Below are 20,696 nucleotides of genomic sequence, written 5' to 3'. Positions count from 1 at the left end.
GGCCACATTTGATTTTTAAAACGGATAGATGGGCCAGGTCATTTGTAGATGATGTAAATAAATTATTTGTTTTTATAATTAATTGAATTGAAAAAATAATTGCATGATTATTTAATAAAACAAATACAGTACATTGTTACATTTATTTGTCAAATAGTTTATTTTGCTAATATGTTTCCCTTATTCTAGCCATCCATTTTCTATACCGCTTATCCTGTTCAGGGTCACGTTGAGGAGCTGGTGCCTATCCCAGCTGACATCAGGTGAAAGACAGACACCATGGACTGATCTCCACTTTGAGCGGGGTGGGCCTTTCCATCTGAAAAGATATTGGATGCGGCCATCATAATAGCCACAAAATAAGCAGATTATAGTCGTAAAATGGTGTTGGAATGGCCGAAAACAATCAAGAGTCGTGGTTCAATCTTAAACCCATGAGTTCTGACTTTGAGTGGAAAACAGTTGATATATTCTCCAAGTAGCAAATCAGCAAGACGCCTTCACAGATCGTTTCACTTTGCCACATTAAGGACGCCTGCGACGTCGACGCCCGATTCAGGACTCAGTGCAGGATCTACGTACAGCCTGTGTACTGTAAATGTTGTCGATGGTAATATTTTCTCATTGATAATACGACCCATACTGTACTTTAAGCAAATGTATTTTTAACGGTCCACCATGATGTTCAAATTTAGAATAACATTTTTAAAAAGTAATGAACTAAGATAAAAATCACTACTAATATATATGACGGGGCTCTTTATAAAGAAATGGTTGGTGTTGCTGAGGTTTGACCCTCTGGTTCAAACCCTGAATCATATACATCCACAATCTTAAGATATCATCAGAGCTGTAAACTAAAATCAAGTAATAATTTATGTTTGAGTTATGGTTGCACTTCGGGCATTAACTGTGCCCCAATCTGCGCGTCCACCTTGATCCCCGAAATAAGAAGTTCTGTCGGAACACTTGTCCTTGTTTTTCCCCACAATATTAGAAAAATGGTGTAACCTGAAAAATGTGTGGCTGGATCCCAGCCTTGAGATGGTTGGTGGTAGAGTGGGACAACTTATTTCGCCATTACTTTCTCAATATAACTGAGACTCAGTTTCCAGTGTCTCTGTTCTACAACGATGCCGATTGACCTTGCATCTGCTTTCTTTTCTGTGACTTTGTAGAGGCAAATAATCAATCAGTTCTACACATGTACTGTACACTCTGGTCACAGTTCCTTTGTCCGACTGTATTCTTTACACTGCAGTCTCTGAGGGTTATTTTTTTCGCGGGTTACTCACATACTGTATCAATAATGAACAGACTTTGAAAACAGTGGTAATGCTTCAAAATGAATGATTTGGCTTGTGTATCGTGTCTCTAATTGAAAACCTACAAATGCATTTTAGCCACGCGTCATAAAGTACGTGGTTGCGTACTCACCAGCAACACAATATACATACACGTACCAGCAACAATATTAAATACGCTTACACAGTAATACACAATCTAATTACTTCTAATTACACTGTTGTTAGTGTGACTATGAGTAGATGAATAAAAGGATGAAGAAAACAGTACAGAAAATAGCAGCTCTGATGCTTGCCTCAGCATTTACCAAAAGAATTACCACACTTGACACACTCTTTGCAGTGTCTTGACATGTTTTATTGCTGAGCCTGATTTCGATGATAGCAGACAGATGTTTTCCATACAACTGTTAGATTTTGTGGTACCTAATGAAGTGCCATATTTGATCTGCTGAATTAAGAGTCTGTCTGTAGTTTAGCATACTGGAAGCGTCAGTCTCTACCATGCTGCAATTATTGCGATTATTAGCAGTGGTGTCATCATCCGTGCCCCATTGTTGCCTCCCTTTTAAAACCCACTGCTTTGAAAAAACATAAAACCAGTTTCCACCAGGGATTCTGCTGGGGCAGTCATGTTCTCAATTATGGGTTAGGTACATGGGTCATATGTCTTTTGTTTTCCGCTCTAGTTCTAATCTCTCTCTCTCTCTCGTTTTTCTTTTCAAAACAATTCCCAGTTTCTTGGATTATTCCTCCTACCCTTTCAAATGTACTTTGTAAACACATGCTGACTTATGTCTGTGGTGCTAGAGGGGTGTCTTGCAGGAAAATCCTCTCATTGTGAGGTCTCCTTATTCATTGGTGTAAAAGCACAAGACTGAGAATTTCTTTTTCTTTCTTTCTTTCTTTCATCTTTAAAATTTAAGACAATTGAATCTGCATAATCTGTCTCCTGTGTCAGCTATCATTTGCTTCTGCTTCTACTGGTTGTGCAGTCTTGTCGCTGTCTATCTTCTCACTGGTTAATATCAATATTGGTAAATAAATAATACAGGTGGGACTGTCACGATTTATTGATCAATATTTGATAGAACGTGTACATGCTACTCAAGCATTACTTGAGCATATACATTCTAAGATGGTTTTATGACAATTATTAGTACATCATTATTTCATATTACAGAATATATCAGCATTTTTAATACAACATGAATAATATGTGTACAGTATGTATGTATCCATTATAAACATTCAATAGGAGCAAAAACATCTAATCTGAACAGATGTGGGCCATAGCCAGGACATGGTTTCCTCCCCTTGAGATTTACAGATATGGTCGTTTATGTAATTGCTATGGGTGTCAAATTCTAAGAGCAAAAACTATATCATAGAATGAGCACCGTAGGACTGAAGAGACTGCATTTTAATCAGTAAAGACATTATAAAAAATGCATATGTGCAAATTGTTATTGTAAATGTCTCTATAGCCGGTTCCTCTTTTGTATTTTGTGATGGGTTGTGTGCACATTAATGCAACAACATTAGCAATTGCGTTAGCAGCTGTAAGATACACCAATGTGTTAATAATATGCTCCCCCCCATATACTGTAGTTATGGTGACGTAGCTACATATTGGATAACAGACACAATCATTTGTCTGTACATTCACATATACACAAGGTCTGTCTGAGAGGGAAAACTTTCATAGTGGTTCTGACTTTTAAGACCTGTTTGCATACTATACAGAATGCAGATATAACCGCTGACTAAATAAATTCCCAAGCCAATCCACCAATCTGTTTCACCTCTGCGAGTCTCTCTCAGCATCATAGGAAAAAAAAAAAAAAAAAAAAAAAGAAACACCTGTTCTTGGAATGTAAACGTGCCAAAATGGGACTGTTGCTTAAGTTGATGCTGTCTTTCAAATGAGGGAGACTCTTAAAAAGCTGGGAAATAGCTGAGCATTGAAAAGTAAGGGAGAGTGTGGAGGAGGTGGTGAGGACTTTGAAAAAGCCAGAGTAGAGAAAGGGAGCTTGGGGGAAGTCATAAATAAATGAAGCTGAACCACGGAACTGGCTGAGAGAACCAGCTGCTTGGATGCCAGGGAGGCTTTGACTGGGTGGCTATGGAGTCACTGTAAATATGTGCCACTTCCGCTAAAAAGAAGTAGAGGAAGATTGAACTTCGAGCCAGTTTTGATTTGTGGAAGATGAGATGAGCTACAAATCGTGGTGAAAAAGATAAATAATTTTGGTGGTCTCATTATCTGCCCTGGCTGTTAAATATTTGTGTAAATGGAAACATTGATCGTAGCTTCCATCCATTCTCCTCTTAACCACTTAACCTCACTCCCGCGAGGGTGTGCTGGCACCTAACTCAGCTGACTTCGGGCGCGAGAGGCGGGGTACGGGGTCGCCAGCCAATCGCAGGGCACATACAGTGGAGGAAATAATTCTTTGATCCCTCACTGATGTTGTAAGTTTAACCACTGACATGAACGGTCTCTAATTTTAATGGTGGGTGTATTTTAACAGGGAGAGACATAATAGCAAAAAGCAGATCTAGAAGATGTGCTTGCTTACATATTTTATGATACAACGGGATCTGGAACAGGGTGACACAGTGGATTACTGGTTCAACTGCCTCACAGTTCTGAGTACCCGGGATCAAATCCATACTTGCCTGTGTGGAGTTTGCATGTTCTCCCTGTGCCTGTGTGGGTTTTCCTCTGGTACTCTGTTTTCCTCCCACATTCCAAAACATAATAACATAAGGACAATGTATTTAACCATTAAGATTTAACTGTATGCCCTAACCTTATTCCCTGAAGGCGGCAGGGTTTGAAGAACCCTCATGTCATGGGGGCAGTAGGTTACAGTGGCCTGAAACTTTAAGGTGCCTGTTTGTGGATGTGTGTGTGTAGGTGTGCGTGCATTTGCGTGCGTATGTGCGTGTGTTCGTCCGAGCGCACCCATTCATGCACATATTAATACACCTGTGGGCAGCTGCTGCCATGCAGGCCCACTGGGAGCAAGTAAGGGTTCAGTGTCTCGCCCAAGGACACTTCGACAGCGGACATTCAAACTGCCAGCAGTTTGAATGAAGCGTTGGTTACACTTCGACAGCGGACTTTGGTTACTGGGCGGCCGGCTCTACCAATGGAGCTATAACTGTTCATACAGAATGAACAAACAGTATCCTAAAATCACCAACTACAAAAAAAACAAACTAACGTTAATCTCTCGTACACATTTTAACATAATATATCGAATGAAGTGTCGCATGAGTGTATTATAATTTCTTTACAGAGTAGTTCAGGCTAAAACAGGACATTTGAGTGAACCGTTGTATTATGTATGATTGTGATTAGATTATTTATTTAGGTTAATGTAATAGTAGAGGACTTCAATTGAGGCAAACCATTTTACCCTTTATTGTTTGAATCTAGAACTGTGCAATCATAGGTAGAAGAAAAGGATTTTAATTTGAAAGCTTTACATTTTATATTTTTACACATCCGAAAACACATGACGGCCAATTATATTATAATTAACCAAATATTCAATTTTATATTCCAAATATTCCCAAAAATGAATATTGTCCTCCACCTTAGATGCAATACATAGGAAATGTGGAAGTTAGTTACATGTAAAAACAAGTAACGATTTTGTTGTATTCGATGCTAATGTGATGAAAGTGGAGTCAAAGTCGATTAGTCGATGATGTCTTTATTACTTTTTTATTATTATTATTATTATTATGTCCTGTTCGGCTGTTAGGTTAAGCAGAAAGGAGGACCTGTGTCCCTTTTATGCTGGAACAGTTTTACTGTGTCACAGTGGACTTTTTAAGCTGCCACTGTGGTTTCTTAGTATTTTAATGCATATTTATTGAGCATCAGAGTCGATCAGTCGAACAGAACAAGGTTTCTAGAGGTGAGTGAGAAAAGAAGACAACAAATGACAAAACGCTAACTGTAAACAAGATGAGGAAAGTAAATCATTATATACCTAGAAAAATGACACATTAGTTATGTTCTGCATATTGGTTTGGATAAAATCATAACTAAATTAACGCCTGCATCTACTTCCGGGGCCCGGCCTCAGGAGAACTGCCCTGAGGCCAGTGAAAACCCCCCTTGCCCCCCTTACTTTGACTGCCAGGTCCCCGACTGGCAGCCTTTGGCCCTACCCTGTGTATCAGTCGTCGTCGTCCCCCCCCCCCCCCCATTAAAATCTGGAGAGGCCAGTGAGCCTGGGCAGAGGATGGCGGGGGGGGGCACTGCTGCCTAACAGCAATATACAGGATGTGTATGAGTGTGTGTGCCTTTTTCTCTCCAGGATGAGATACGACTATTGTTTGACTTTGCCATTGTTTGTCTTTCAGTCCCTGTGTGAGATTGAGTTTTCTGCAAAACACACGTGGTATACTGTATGTTTGTGAATTTTAAAACAAATGCACTCAAATTGATTCATTATTTGGACAATGCACATTAAATGCCTTAAAAGTTATGTCTCACATTTTTAAATCCAACCTGTAGATCATTGAGGTTTCGGTGCTGTATATGTATTTCCTCGTGCTCAAAACAATACAACTGTCTGGCTCCTTTTACCTCGGTATCCTTGGAATTGTACGTGTTACCCCTAAAGGATTTCACCTTGAACAAATTACCACTCCAGTTAAACCAATCCACTGCAGCAAGGTCTCTGTGTGCTGTCACTCTCTCGATAGAAGTACATGGCGAGAGGAGAGATGACCCTAAGAGGTCAGCTCAAAGCAATTCTCTTCTTACAAGATTTAAGAGATGTTTTGTGTGTGGCTAGCAGCTGTGCACAGTCTGAGAAAGAAAACGTTGAGGTGCAGAAAGCTGAGGTCAAAGTTTGGCAATTTGCAAATGACGTGATCACATCATTCTAAAACTACTGTATGTATCAATGAATAGAATATGCATCAGCAATTGACTCACGAGGCGGCACGGTGAACAACTAGTTAGCACATCTGCCTCACAGTTCTGAGGACCGGGGTTCAGATCCCGGCCTCGCCTGTGTGGAATTTGCATATTCTCCCCATGCCTTTGTGGGTTTTCTCCGGGCACTCCGGTTTCCTCCCGCATCCCCAAAACATGCATGGTAGGTTAATTGAAGACGCTGAATTGCCCGTAGGTGTGAATGTGAGTGTGAATGGTTGTTTGTTTATATGTCCGAAGAAATTATTTACTGATTGACAGACGGTAAACACAATATAAGATACATGTGAAATCGCTCACAGGCCACCTGAAACCTGGCAACGTTAGTCGTTTATGTAAAAGTGGGTTTAAAATGCTTTTGATGCTTAATGTGCTCTTTGAGGGTGTTCAATGTGTGTGATCTCCCCAAATCTGGCCTATCTAGAGGTACACGTGCATTGTGATGCAGTAATCTGGGTTAACAGAAAATGTGTATGGGGACTAAACAAAAAAGGTAGAGGTGCAAATTTGCATCCTTCAACAAACTTTTTCATCGTGAGTTGTACAGTATGTGTGCATGGTGTGTGTCAATTACCTGGCATAATCTTATACTCCTGAGCATTCTTACTCCTCGGTTGTGTTTTCATCAATTTAGCAAGCTTTGAGCCAACATTTGACGTGCATTAAGGTTTCTGCTGACAAATTAAAAAGAAATGAAGGAGATGAGTCAGCCTCAGATTTAGGATTATTATGATGCATAAACGGTATACATTTTTTGTGGTTTTGCGGGCATCAAGCACAGGCTACTGCTGAGTATGTGACAGTTATTGTTATTCTTGTGTATCGTGCAGTTTACTCCTCAAAGCTTTGGATGGGGAAGGCCAAAGTAAATTATTTATGTTTCCTCTACAAAGTCTGGAAGACATTTTTTTTTTAAATCTTGGTTCCCTGTCCTGAAAATAAATTGCGCACACACACACGCACGTACATAGGCATGCTTGCACTCTCTCTCACACACACACACACACATGCGTGTGCATGTGTTGACACCTCTTTTGCTGACACAGCTTATTGTAGTTTGACATAAATGTAGTTGGCTTAGAAATGAAATATGAGGGTAAGGAATGGTTCATTGATATTCTATTGCACACAAGAACTGAGTACCATTTGTTTTTATGGAGAGGATGGCACAACAAGTGTGGATGACGAATCAACATCCAATTATAGACCTCTCTCCTGTTAAAACTTTCTGTGTGCTCTGTGTTAACTGGCCAGTAAATCTCAAATCCAAACACGTAGAATACTTATTCTCTATATTCACAAATAGTTTTCAGACAGTGCATTTCATAGTGCTTTTCTTGCATAGACATGCAATCAATCCTCCAACAGGCACCCACACTTAATATAAAAGGGTTTTAAAGTAGAACCCAAAGTATAACAACATTGCACCGTCCAGAGGCTAGGCAATTTTTTTTTTTCAATGGCCAATTTAACTGTTTAGATTCAAGATATCTCGCCAAATGTACTCCTTTTCCAAACCCTTTCAAGTGAGGTAAATTCCTTTACTTTTACGGTACTCTATACAGAAAACATTTGGTTTCATATCACAACATGAATGTTATTTCCAGGGCCTTACATAAAAATGTTCAACTCAATTTAATTTACTGTATATAGCGCCAAATTAGAGGCTAACATGTTTCATGATTCTCACCGGGTCCTGTGACCCACCTCTGTGGGATGGGGAGGGAGCGGGAGTCAACATCCACTCCAGTGTCTGGCTCTACACCGAATCACAACAGCAGTTGTCTCAGGGCACTTCACACATGGAGCAGGTCAAAGACCACACTCCTCACTCATTAAAAGACCAACTGAACCCCACATGAACGAGCAGTAGGCGACGGGGGCAAGTAAAAACTCCCTCTTGGGAAGATACTTCAAGCAGACCCAAGACTCAGTATGAGGCGTCCGAAAGCCTTGACCAGTTGGGTTAGAGCAGGGGTGCCCAGTAGGTCGATCGCGATCAAATGGTCAATTGGCGATCGTCGAGCAAAGGTAGCCTTGGTGGATTGCGTGCTGATATTTTTTTTGGGTGGGGGGGCAGAGTGGGAGACGCTGCACACCATTGTTACGGGCATTGTCTGATGTCAATGTGACAGGGAGTTCACTGCGTGTGTGGCAGAGATGGGTGGGACTTCGAGTCGACTTGAGTTGCCAATTTTATGAGTTGCGACTTGCTTACCAAACACCTAAGAAAGACTTGACTTTAGGCTTGGCACGGTGGTTGACTGGTTAGAGTGTCTGCCTCACAGTTCTGAGAACTGGGGTTCAATCCCCAACCTGTGTGGAGTTTGCATGTTCTCTCCGTGCCTGCGTGGGTTTTCTCCGGGCACTCCGGTTTCCTCCCACATCCCAAAAACATACATAGTAGGTTGATTGAAGATTCTAAATTGCCCGTAGGTGTGAATGTGAGTGTGGATGGTTGTTTGTTTATGTGTGCCCTGCGATTGGCTGGCGACCAGTTCAGGGTGTACCCCGCCTCTTGCCCGAAGATAGCTGGGGTAGGCTCCAGCAGCCTTAGTGAGGATAAGCGGCTCAGAAAATGGATGGATGGATGGACTTTAGACTTGACTTTGACTTGAACTACATGACTTGAGTCTCTCTCTCTCTCTCTCTCTCTCTCTCTCTCTCTCTCTCTCTCTCTCTCTCTCATTTACGAATATCACGGCGATAAAAAAAAGTTGTTGGCAGAAGTGCATTTCATCGTTGCTAAATACAGTACATATGATGAGTAGCTACGTGTGAATATAGTTTTCATACCATTGAACATGACACTATTGAAGTGTCACCATTAAAATGCCGTCTGTTGTGTCGGATCTGTGTTTTTAAACTTGAGACCACATCATATGAAACATAACCTTTAATCTAATGACAATGGCAATTTTCAAGTCAGTAATTCTGAACACATCCACTTCCCTAGTAGTAAAATATTTCCATTATTTTGAAATTGAGTTGTGCAGGTTATGTGTCACATTAAAGGTGAAAAAAAGTTTATCAATCAAAATATTTATTATACAGTAAATGTATTTGTTTTTACATCACAAAAACCTGGCATTTTAACAGGTGTGTGAAGACTTTTTATATCCACTGTAAATACTGGACAGTGATATGCCAATCTTTTGTTTAATGGTGTTCTCTTAGAACTGTAGGAGTTCCAAGGCTGTCACCACAAAGTACACAGCATAGTTTGTTCAGATATAAAGTTGAGTTGAATTGAGTTTAAAACAATTCAGTGCAATAAATTTAATCAGTAATAATCTCAGTTGACTCATTTAACTTTTATAAGGGGTGAATACTTTTTTTGGTGTTATGATTTGTGATTTTTTTTTTTTTATTACCACTCCATTATATGTTGCAACTGAACCAAAGTTGTATGACTTGACTTGTCTTAAACCAAGTAATAAGGAATTTATTGGCAACTTGACTTGACTTGCTTGTTTTTTGTCCAACAGTGACTTAGACTTGCTTAAGACTTGAAGGTTATGACTTGATACTTGCTTGTGACTTGCACATACCGGGATGAGACTTACTCCCACCTCTGGTGTGTGGCGTCTGTGTGAGTGTGTGGACAACTCTGCATGTGTGGGGCGGAGGTGCACTACTGAGGAAGAGCTCACACGAGGTGCGTGCGTGTGTGTGTTGTGGCGCAAGTGTAGCAACGGCGACCGGGAATAAGTTAGCGAGCCAAAGCGTGTCCTCTGCAAGGAATTTATGTGCACCACAGTGTTGCAAATAGAGATTTGCAACAAACAGATTAAACAGAGTCACTGATGGTGTAGTGATACATTCGCCTGACTTTGGTGTGGGCTCTGTGGGTTCAGTTCCCACTCAGTGACTGTGTGAATATGAGTACACATGGTTGTCCGTGTCTATATGTTCCCTGTGACTGACTGGTGACCAGTTCAGGGTGTAGTCTGCCTTTCGCTCGATGTAAACTGGGATAGGCTTCAGTGTCCCGTGACCCTGAACTGGATAAGTGCTATTAAGAACGGATGGATGGATAGATTAAATAGATTGCACAATAATAGTGTTCCCTTTAGCTTGAACCAGGAGTTCCCCCATGGTCCTGCCCCTCCACTCTATTTGTTTCTATTGAGACTTTTAGGCATGAGCACACACACAAAAATAAATAAATATATAACTTGCTGAATTTTTAAGCGATTTTCATTTCATTTTGTTTTGTTCCAAATGTCAGACGTGGCGAGAATGCAAAAAAAAACTGTGCATTGAAAATCTCCAATTAGATGCATGCATATGTATTACTCACATATATCCAATGTATACATCCATCCATCCATCCATTTTCTGAGCCGCTTCTCCTCACTAAGGTCGCGGGCGTGCTGGAGCCAATCCCAGCTATCATCGGGCAGGAGGCGGGGTACACCCTGAACTGGTTGCCAGCCAATCGCAGGGCACATACAAACAAACAACCATTCGCACTCACATTCACACCTACGGGCAATTCATGCATGTTGTTGGGATGTGGGAGGAAACCGGAGTGCCCGGAGAAAACCCACGCAGGCACGGGGAGAAACATGCAAACTCCACACAGGCGGGGCCGGGGATTGAACCCGGGTCCTCAGAACTGTGAGGCTGACGCTCTAACCAGTCGTCCACCGTGCTGCCCCAATATATACAGTGTCTGAAATAAGTATTTAACACGTCACCATTTTTCTCATTAAATATATTTCCAAAGGTGCTATTGACATGAAAATTTCACCAGATGTTGGAAACAACCCAAGTAATCCATAGACTCAATGAGAGTAGAACAAATAAGCACAGAAACTAAGTCGTGTGTAATAATGTGCAATGATACAGGAAAAAAGTATTGAACACATGGAGAAAGGTAGGTGCAAAAAGGCATGGAAAGCCAAGACAACACCTAAAATCTTTCAATAATAATTGTTTTCTTTTAAACCAATTGAGAGTTTCCTTGGCAGTATGTTTTGGATGATTATGTTGCTGAAATGTCCACCCTCGTTTCGTTCTCATCATCCTCGTAGATGGCAGCAGATTTATGTCAAGAACACCATCATGTTCCCACCTGTGAACTTCACTGTTGGTGTTTTTAGGGTGATGTGCAGTACCATTTCTCCTCCAAACGTGGTGTGCATTATGGCATCCAAACAGTTCAATTATGCTCTCATCCGACCAGACTATATTCTCCCAGTATATAACTGGCTTGTCCAAATATTGCTCAGCAAACTTTAAATGAGCTTTGACATGCTTTTTTTTCCAGCAATGGGGTCTTGTGTGGTGAGCGTGCATACAGGCCATGGCGGCGGAGTGCATTACTCACGGTTTTCCTTATGACAACATCCATCCATTCATTTTCTGAGCCGCTTCTCCTCACTAGGGTTGCGGGCGTGCTGGAGCCTATCCCAGCTTTCATCGGGCAGGAGACGGGGTACACCCCGAACTGGTTGCCAGCCAATGGCAGGGCACATAAAAACAAACAACCATTCGCACTCACATTCACAAATACGGGCAATTTAAGAGTTTTCGATTAACGCGCATGTTTTTGGCATGTGGGAGGAAACCGGAGTGCCCGTAGAAAACCCACACAGGTGTAGGGATAACATGCAAACTCCACACAGACAGGGCCGGGGATTGAACCCTGGTCCTCAGAAACGTGAGGCATACGCTCTAACTAGTCGTCCACCGTGCCCTTGTGACAACAGTACCTGCTAATTCCAGGTCTTTTTGAAGCTCTCCACAGGTGGTCCTTGGCTCTTGAACAACGCTTCTGATTATTCTTTGCACCCCTCTATCAGAAATCTTGCAAGGAGCACCTGATCAAGGCAAATTTATGGTGCTATGCAAGCCAAACAATTGCACTATGATCTAATGAGATTTGACCGACCTATAAGGGGCTACACATGCCACATGCTAAATGGGGTTTTCCTGATTGGAAATGTTAAAGTCTCAAATATTGTGCAATCTGGATAACATTCAGATGGAGCTTTGTTTGATAGTACAGTTCAGTATTTTCCCCAAATGTAAAAGAACAGGATCGTTTGAATATTATATATATCATGATGTAATCATGAATGTAATTTAAAGCACAACAACAGAGGAAGGTTCCCCATGTATGTATGTAATATTCACAATTTAACGAGAATTGTGTTAGTGTGAGAGGTCAGAGGGCTGACAAGAGGATAGGAGTGTGAGTTTTGTGTCCTGAAGTACTTTAGCCTTCTGTCAGAGTATCACGATCTTTACTGCTCGCCCTAAGGCCCTACAGACGTGCAGACGACAACACATTATTCTCTTTACACAGAGGGTGACTCCATGTGCCAGCTGGTGATGGAGGAGCGGAGAATGGACTCAGTGATGACTTATACGCAATCATCATTGCTGGCAGCTCGAACGTTCTACCACAGGACATAGTGTACAACCTTGGGGAGCTTCCTCCCCTTTGTGTTGTACTGCTTCAGCTCAGTTATTCTCCTGCAAGTAGAATGGTGGAGAGGGAAACAAAGTAGGTCGGGAGTCAGAAGAAAATAATATATAAATACACCATGCAGATAATGAGACCAAAAGTACTTCAAAGTTTTAGAGGCTGGTTGCATCATACCCCACACCAATTAAATGATTCTCTTTTTTGGTTATAACTGGATCAGTCTCAGTTGCTTTTAATATTTAAAGAATCTCACAATTTACTTTACAACTTCAGAAAGTCTTACATCCTTAAATCTATCCATCTAGCCATCCATCCATCCATCCATACATTCCGTAGCTGCATCGGAAGAAACAAAAAGAAAAACGTTTTATTCACTCACGCTTGGCACAAGGTGCGTTCCATGACCGCTCACACCGTAGGACGTTCAGATAGAAAACAACATGAATGACTACAATATCGAATTGGTAGGTTAATTGAAGACTCTAAATTGTCCGTAGGTGTGAATGCGAGGGCGAATGGTTGTTCGTTTCTATGTGCCCTGCGATTGGCTGGCGACCAGTTCAGGGTGTACCCCGCCTCTCGCCCGAACGTAGCTGGGATAGGCTCCAGCATGCCCGCCAGGCACGGGGAGAACATGCAAAGTCCACACTGGCGGGGCCGGGATTTGAACCCCAGAACTGTGAGGCAGTTGTCCACTGTGCCGGCTAGTTATCAGTTGTTTTCAGAAATTATCTTCCAACATGTCCAATGTATTTAGAAATACATCTGTTATTTCATTTTATATGTACTTTAACAAAATAAAAAAAGAATAAAAAGCCATGTCATGTGTAACTCAAAAACTCTTGTCCCTTTATTGATTGCCCAGTGCTTGTTCTGTGTGCCACTTAAAGGGACCTCGGTGGGTGCTATTGTCCTGACAACCAATAGGGAGCATCACAGTAAGGCGCTGGATAAACAGAGAGCGAAAGAGAGAGAGAGAGCCACAGAGGGGGGTGGGTTTGGGGGGTGGGGGAGATATCACAGCACTTCGGACGCCGAAAGCGTTGCACATTATTGGTCTGTTGTGCAAGGACAACACTGCACATTTTCAACCACAAGTATTTTTACTGGACTGCGTAGGACCCAAGACTGCTGGACAACTACTTCGATTCATTTTGTTTCTTTCCATCTTTTGGATCTATTGCGCGCTGCAGAGCTTTAAAAAAAAAAAAAAAAAAAATACCAAAAAAATGCTCGTCGGGCGCAAATCGTGTTGGAGGCAGTTGCAGGCTTCTTTTTTCAGACTGCTATGTCTTCTTCCAACAGGATTCCCCGTCCGGAGTGTGGATATGCAGCGGGCCACCGACAACATCACGGTCCGTCAGGGCGACACAGCCATTATAAGGTAAACAAGGCTCGTTTTATAACTTTGGCAGCATCCCTTCCCCGTACTGATAGGCTGGAAGTGGAAGGGAGCGGTGTTGACATTTTGGATGTATAACTTGTCCGAACAACCATCTAACCACCCAATTCGGGGCCAATTCGGACTCGAAGAGTGTCCAAATGGATGTGTTTTGTGCTAATATGTTCGTGTTGTAAGAGAATTATTCGGTCGGAGATGCGTTTTATTTCGTCACGTCACACAAGCCTCATATCATTGTACAATAAAGCAAAGTGCGCCTCTGAGATGCACAGCAAGGCAAGCTATGTATTGGAATCTTTATTTACTGTGGGTTATTAACAAACAACGCACCGGCAATTTTGAATGAATCTGGGACATGAAGTCGAAACTTCATTTTATTCACATCTAGTATTTGCATTATTTAGCTGTCTTCAAATTCATATTGTTGTTACATGGAGTCGTTTTTTTGTTTGTTTTGTCACTGTAATACCCTGGCATCCCTTGCACCCCCCATAATCGCATCCTAGACAACGCAAGCTGTCAACACTACTGGGCAGATGTCAGTGGCCACGTGATGTAAACCATGGGTTTGGGCAGAGTATGAATAATGAGTTTTTTTTTTTTTTTTTTTTTTTCTTTTGGCACTTTGCAGCCCCTTCCTGCAGACCTCCTTAACTACCCACCACATGACACGCCTTTTCTGCTTTACTATAATTGTATTCGGAACTGATATGTGCAGGAAATGTGCTGACAGTGGAGTGCAGTGATGGGATACACATTTTATTTTATGTTTTAAAATTATTATAATTATTATTATCTTATATATTATATATTATCATTATATTTTATGACCTGAAAATCTAGGAAGTTGGTTGACATGATGATTAGGAGAAAGTTTGATATATTGTTGCCCTGTGATTGGCTGGCAACCAGTTCAGGGTGTACCCCGCCTCCTGCCCAATGATAGCTGGGATAGGCTCCAGCACTCCCGCGACCCTTGTAAGGATAAGCGGCTCAGAAAAAGGATGGATGGATGGATAGATATATTGTGCGTCCAGGAGAGCAGGTGGAAAGGCAGTAAGGCTAGAAGCTTATGGGCAGGGTTCAAATTATTTTACAGTGGTGTGGATGGGAAGAGAAATGGAGTAGGGGTTATTTTAAAGGAATGGTTAGCTAAGAATGTCTTGGGGGTGAAAAGGGTGTCAGATCGAGTGATGAGGCTGAAACTTGAAATTGAGGGTGTTATGTATAATATAATTCGTGGCTATGCCCCACAGGTAGGATGTGACCAAGGTGAAAGAGAAATTCTGGAAGGAACTAGACCAGGGGTGTCACACTTGTTTTGGTTCGCGGGCCACATTCCCCCCCATTCATGTCAGGTGGGCCGGACCAGTACAGTAATTTCACAACATTTATAAATGATGACAATTTCAATTTTTTATTTTTTATTTTTTTTGGGGGGGGGGGCGGGTGAAAATAATTACAAGTAAATTTGGAAAATATTAACTTTTATTGACGCTTGCTGCAAATCTTGTTTAAAATGATATGAGCAAGATGAAATTTCTTAAGAAAACTGAGTGTAATTTATAGATCACAGTAGATCTATAAACTGTATGTATATACACTGCACGCATCTTTTATACAACAAGTTGTGATTGAGAGGTTTTTTTAATCAATTTAAAATCATCAATTTCCACATTAATCTGGAAATCTTGTCAACCTCAACTGATTAATCACACCATATAAACTAGAGTTGGAACTTCTCAGAATGAGGGTACAGTTATTACCCTGCCTTGTAAATGTATACATAAAAATACATACAAGTTGTTGCAGTTAATGAAAATTTTAAATGGTTCCACCAAAGCAACCTCTTTTTAACAGAAGCTGGTTACTGATAATTTGCATTTCCAGTCTCTTAAAATATTTCTATAGTAGCAGTATTCATTTTCACAGAACTGTATTCACAGCAAAGGTGGCACAGCCTTTGAAGTAAGCTTACTTTGCTCCAGTCTTTTAGCCTTCTGTGAAAAGACAATACAAAACATGTCCTCATTATAGTTTGTAGCTTAAATGTACGGTCTTGACATGAAGCGGACTTAAATGTCTTGACATGAAGAGGAATAAAAAAACGACAATGAAGACAAAATACATCTACTGGTATTAGCTATGTGCAGTAAGCCCAAAATAGAAACTTAAATCGAGCTGCTAAAATAATTGTCACCCAAAGGAGCGTGCCATAAAAAAGCAGAAAACCCAAACAGTAAATCTATATGAGGTTAGCATTGGTCTGCACAAACAATTAGCAAGCCCTCTTCAACTGTTAGCATAGTAGCCTACATCTCACTAAAGATGTGACTTTCAGATTTTCCCTGTCAGGGGTCGCCACAACAGCGAGTCACTCGCATGATTTGTTTGGAACAGCTTTTACGCCGGGCTGATGCAACCCAGCCATTTTTACCCAGGCTTTAATAAACTCATGTCCCTAGTAACTTCACAAACTCGTTTGTAACTACACATTTTCACATGAAATTACTTAACAAACCGTATATGATATGATACATACAGGCGTTGCTTCTGAAGGCGCACACTAAGTCTCTTACTGCATCTGGATTGGAAGCCCGCCGGTCTCTTTGTCTCTCAGCTGCGTGTACACGACTCACAACACTTCTGGTTCTATGGTGAAAATAAAATAAAAATAAAAACATGAGTTTCAAAATAAGAGTCTGTATGTACAAATGAACTAAAACTTGCCTGACAAGAAGAACAACCCCTGCAGGCTGGATTGGACCGCCTGACGGGCCGGTTCCTGCCCACGGGCCGTACGTTTGACACCACTGAGCTAGACAAGGTTGTTCTGAGCATCCCAGACAGAAAGAGAGTCGTGGATGGTGCAGATTATAATGGACGTGGTGGTGAAGGAAACAAGGGTGATGAAGAAGTGATGGGTAAATTTGGCATCCAGGAAAGGAACTTGGAGGGACAGATGGTGGTAGACTTTGCGAAAAGGATAGAAATGGCTGTAGTGAACACTTTCTTCCAGAAGAGGCAGAAACATAGAGTGACCTACAAGAACGGAGGTAGAAGCACGCAGGTGGATTACATCTTCTGCAGACGATGTAATTTGAAGGAGGTTACTGACTGTAAGGTAGTGATAGGGTGGAGTGTGGCTAGAAAGCATAGGATTGTGGTATGTAAGATGACTCTGGTCCTGGAGAGGAAGATTAAGAAGACAAAGGCAGAGCAGAGAACCATGTGCTGCAAGCTGAAAAAGGAAGAGTGTTGTGTGGCTTTTCGAGAAGAGGTGAGACAGGCTCTTGGTGGACAGGGGGACCTTCCAGAAGACTGGACACCTACAGCCAAGGTGATGGAAAAGACAGGCAGGAGAGTACTTGGTGTATCTTCAGGTAGGAAAGGGAAGGGAAGGAGACTTGGGGGTGGAACCTCAAAGTACAGGAAATCATACAGGGAAATTGGTTAGCTAAGAAGACGTTGGACACTGAGAGGACAAAGGAGAGGAGACAAGAATACGTGGAGATGCGATGTAGGGCGAAGGTAGATGTGGCGAAGGCTAAACAAGAGGTATATGATGACATGCATGCCAGGTTGAACACCAAAGAAGGAGAGAAAGAGACATACAGGTTAGCCAGACAGAGGGATAGAGATCGGAAGGATATGCAGCAGGTTAGGGTGATTAAGGATAGAAATGGAAATGTGTTGCATGGTGCCAGTAGTGTGCTAGATAGATGGAAAGAATACTTCGAGGAGTCTATGAATGAGGAAAACGAAAGAGAAGGAAGAGTGGCAGAGACAAGTGTGGTGGACCAGGAAATAGCAGGGATTAGTAAGTAAGTTAGAAAAACACTAAAGAGGATGAAAAATGGAAAGGCAGTTTGCCCGTACTGAATTGCACCTAAATTGCCCATAGGTGTGCATGTGAGTGTGAATGGTTGTTTGTTTGCCCTGCGATCGGCTGGCAACCAGTTCAGGGTGTACCCCGCCTCCTGCCCGATGATAGCTGGGATAGGCTCCAGCACGGCCACGACCCTAGTGAGGAGAAGCGGCTAAGGAAATGGATGGATGGACAACGTCCCAACTTCATTGTAATTGGGGTTGTAGTAGTGTTTCCCTAATGCATCCAAATGTTGCTCAGTTTGACTGTCACTCATCTTGACAACCTCAGTTTTTTTCAGGCTGCTCCCCCAACCCCTCTCATACTTGTAACCTGCATGGACTACCCAGTCATATGGACAAAAAATGATCTAGTGGAGAAACGTGAAATACAGCTGTGCTGCATAGCACACAGTTTTGTCCGTTCCCCATTCACAATAAATGGCAGTTTGCCATCAAAAGAAGTCTGACGTACAATAAACCAAATAGTTTATTATACTCCTTAATTTCTACAATACAGGCATTTTATTTCTTTCTTTCATATAATTTTTAATTGGCCACATGAGGTTTCACAGGGATTGGCTCTTTATTAATTCAGTGCATACAGGAACAGATCCTGGCTACATTTTACATATAAATAAGATAATTAGAAATACACAATAGAGTGGGATGTATTATGGACATTTTACTTTTTTGTTATTTGTATACAAATAGTCGGATCGCTGAAGTTTCTGCCCACAGTGTGAAATCAAGCAACCGTGTTTTGGCAATTCATTTCCGCTCTGAATGCTGGGGGGTAAACATCTGCTGCTGAGAGAGTCTCGAGAATTCTTCAACAAACTCACAAAAGTCACTCGATTTGTTGCTAATTGCTTTTGGAAAAATAGTTGCTCAAGGCGTAAATTGCATTAAGCTGTCAACATCTCCTAGTCCTCGTTTCATGACGCTATCTCCAACCCCAGTTATCATGGGAGCCGTACTCGGCATTTGCATGAGACAGAGCAGTCCCCCAAAACAGTGATTTTAACCAGAGTGTGACAAGTAGATGTTAATTGTGCCGTAATCCTTTGTGTATTTTGACAAAACAATGTAAAATACCTTTTTTAGACACCTGCAAACTGTTTCAAATTGTGAATTAATTGCATAAGTGTCAATGAAAATATGTGTCATTTCATTTACCATTCCCCATGAGGCGTGACATTGAAGTATGTATCTACTCCAATAACGAAACGACGCTTCTTATTGATGTCCACAATGGCTTTACTGCTCTTCAGATATGGAACAACGTGAAAACTAGTAACAAAGAAGTATATAAACAAACACATAAATAGCAATAATTGATTTGACACAAGTGCCCAATAAACAAAAGATTTACATACCTTGTGCGCCTTGTAAACAAGCAGTAGATCAATCAAAGTTCACAAAAGTCCCCCGCACGATCATGGTCCCTTGGTTCTGTTGATCTCTCACTCTGTCTGTCACATGACATCCGACAGACGTGACCCGAACAGGAAGTGATTTTTAAGTAAGTATTCTCTAAATAAAACATTCCAACAAAATTTGACAGAAAACCATAACTCTATATATATATATATATATATATATATATATATTATATATATATATATATATATATATATATATTATATATATATATATATATATATATATATATATATATATATATATATATAATATAAATATAAATGCCCATAAAATAATTCTAATTAAACATAGAGAATACAGACTTTCTGTTGTCATTGCAAGCCAGAGAACAGTATTATGAGTGTCAGCTACAGAAGTTAATACAAAGGACAAAACATGAGGACCACTTGACATTTTATTCAGGAAGTGGATGAAAAACTGTAAATGATAATAAAGAGAATCAAAGCAAGAAAGAAAATGAGTCATTGTGACAGTGATTTGTGGATTTTGCTGCATTAAGCCATTAAAGAAGTGCAAAATGAAAGATAATGTTTTAAGTTAATCTTTTCCCTCGTCCACATCAGGATTATGGTTGTCCTCAGAGGTTTGTTTGTATTTGTAAGACTGGATACGTTTACTCATCATATTACGCATCATTGCAATTGCATTTGATTATTGGTTTTAGTAATGCCCTGCGATTGACTAGCGGCCAGTCCAGAGTATATCCCACCTCTTGTCCAAATTCAGATGACATAAGCTCTAGCTCCCCCGTCAAATACGAACTCTGGTGGGAAGCCGGCATATTGCTTGAGTAAACGATGACGTCACCGCGCATTTTCATCAAGACAGAGCGCAACCCGACACATTTGCATTCACGGTTTACATGATGAAAATTTACTTCTGATCAGTCTAGGAAAATAAACATTCCACCACTGCAAAAACACATTAAATTCCATCCGGATTTGGTCTGTTAATTCCAGCTGAGGTGTTTATATGGCACGTTTTCATTATGGAAAATTGTTTAGTCTGTTCCGAGTGTTTCCAGGTTGCCTGGCAATGGGCAGTAGAGAGCGGCGTTAACCAAAGAGCCGCATGCGGCTCGCGAGCCACGGGTTGGCAAGGGATGATTTAACTAATTGTGGCATTATTTAATGTGTCACTGTACATGTGTATGAGTTAAAATGAGCAAAATGTTTTGTAAAACTGAATTATATTTAATGGTACCAGGAACCATATGGCATTTTTTAAATTGAATTTTGCCTCAAACTCTATGTAAATCAGCTTCAGATGTAA

The 20,696-nt window shown here is 41.1% G+C and overlaps 1 protein-coding gene across 2 annotated transcripts in view; it reads left to right on the top strand.

Annotated features, from left to right (window-relative positions):
- lsamp (limbic system associated membrane protein) overlaps positions 1–20,696 on the top strand; it is a 311,500-nt gene that overhangs the window by 170,003 nt on the left and 120,801 nt on the right. Inside the window, exon 2 of one of the 2 annotated variants that reach the window (XM_061681099.1) lies at positions 14,015–14,093. In XM_061681099.1, coding sequence (XP_061537083.1) covers positions 14,015–14,093 — 79 coding nt within the window. Of the gene's footprint in view, positions 1–13,735; positions 14,094–20,696 lie in introns of those variants that run through there. The other variant, XM_061681098.1, reaches the window with a different exon arrangement.

The sequence above is a fragment of the Phycodurus eques genome, chromosome 7, assembly GCF_024500275.1.
Source record: "Phycodurus eques isolate BA_2022a chromosome 7, UOR_Pequ_1.1, whole genome shotgun sequence".
Classification (NCBI taxonomy): Eukaryota; Metazoa; Chordata; class Actinopteri; order Syngnathiformes; family Syngnathidae; genus Phycodurus; species Phycodurus eques.
Note: the sequence above shows the minus strand (reverse complement) of the source record. Positions and strands in the feature narration are given on the sequence as shown.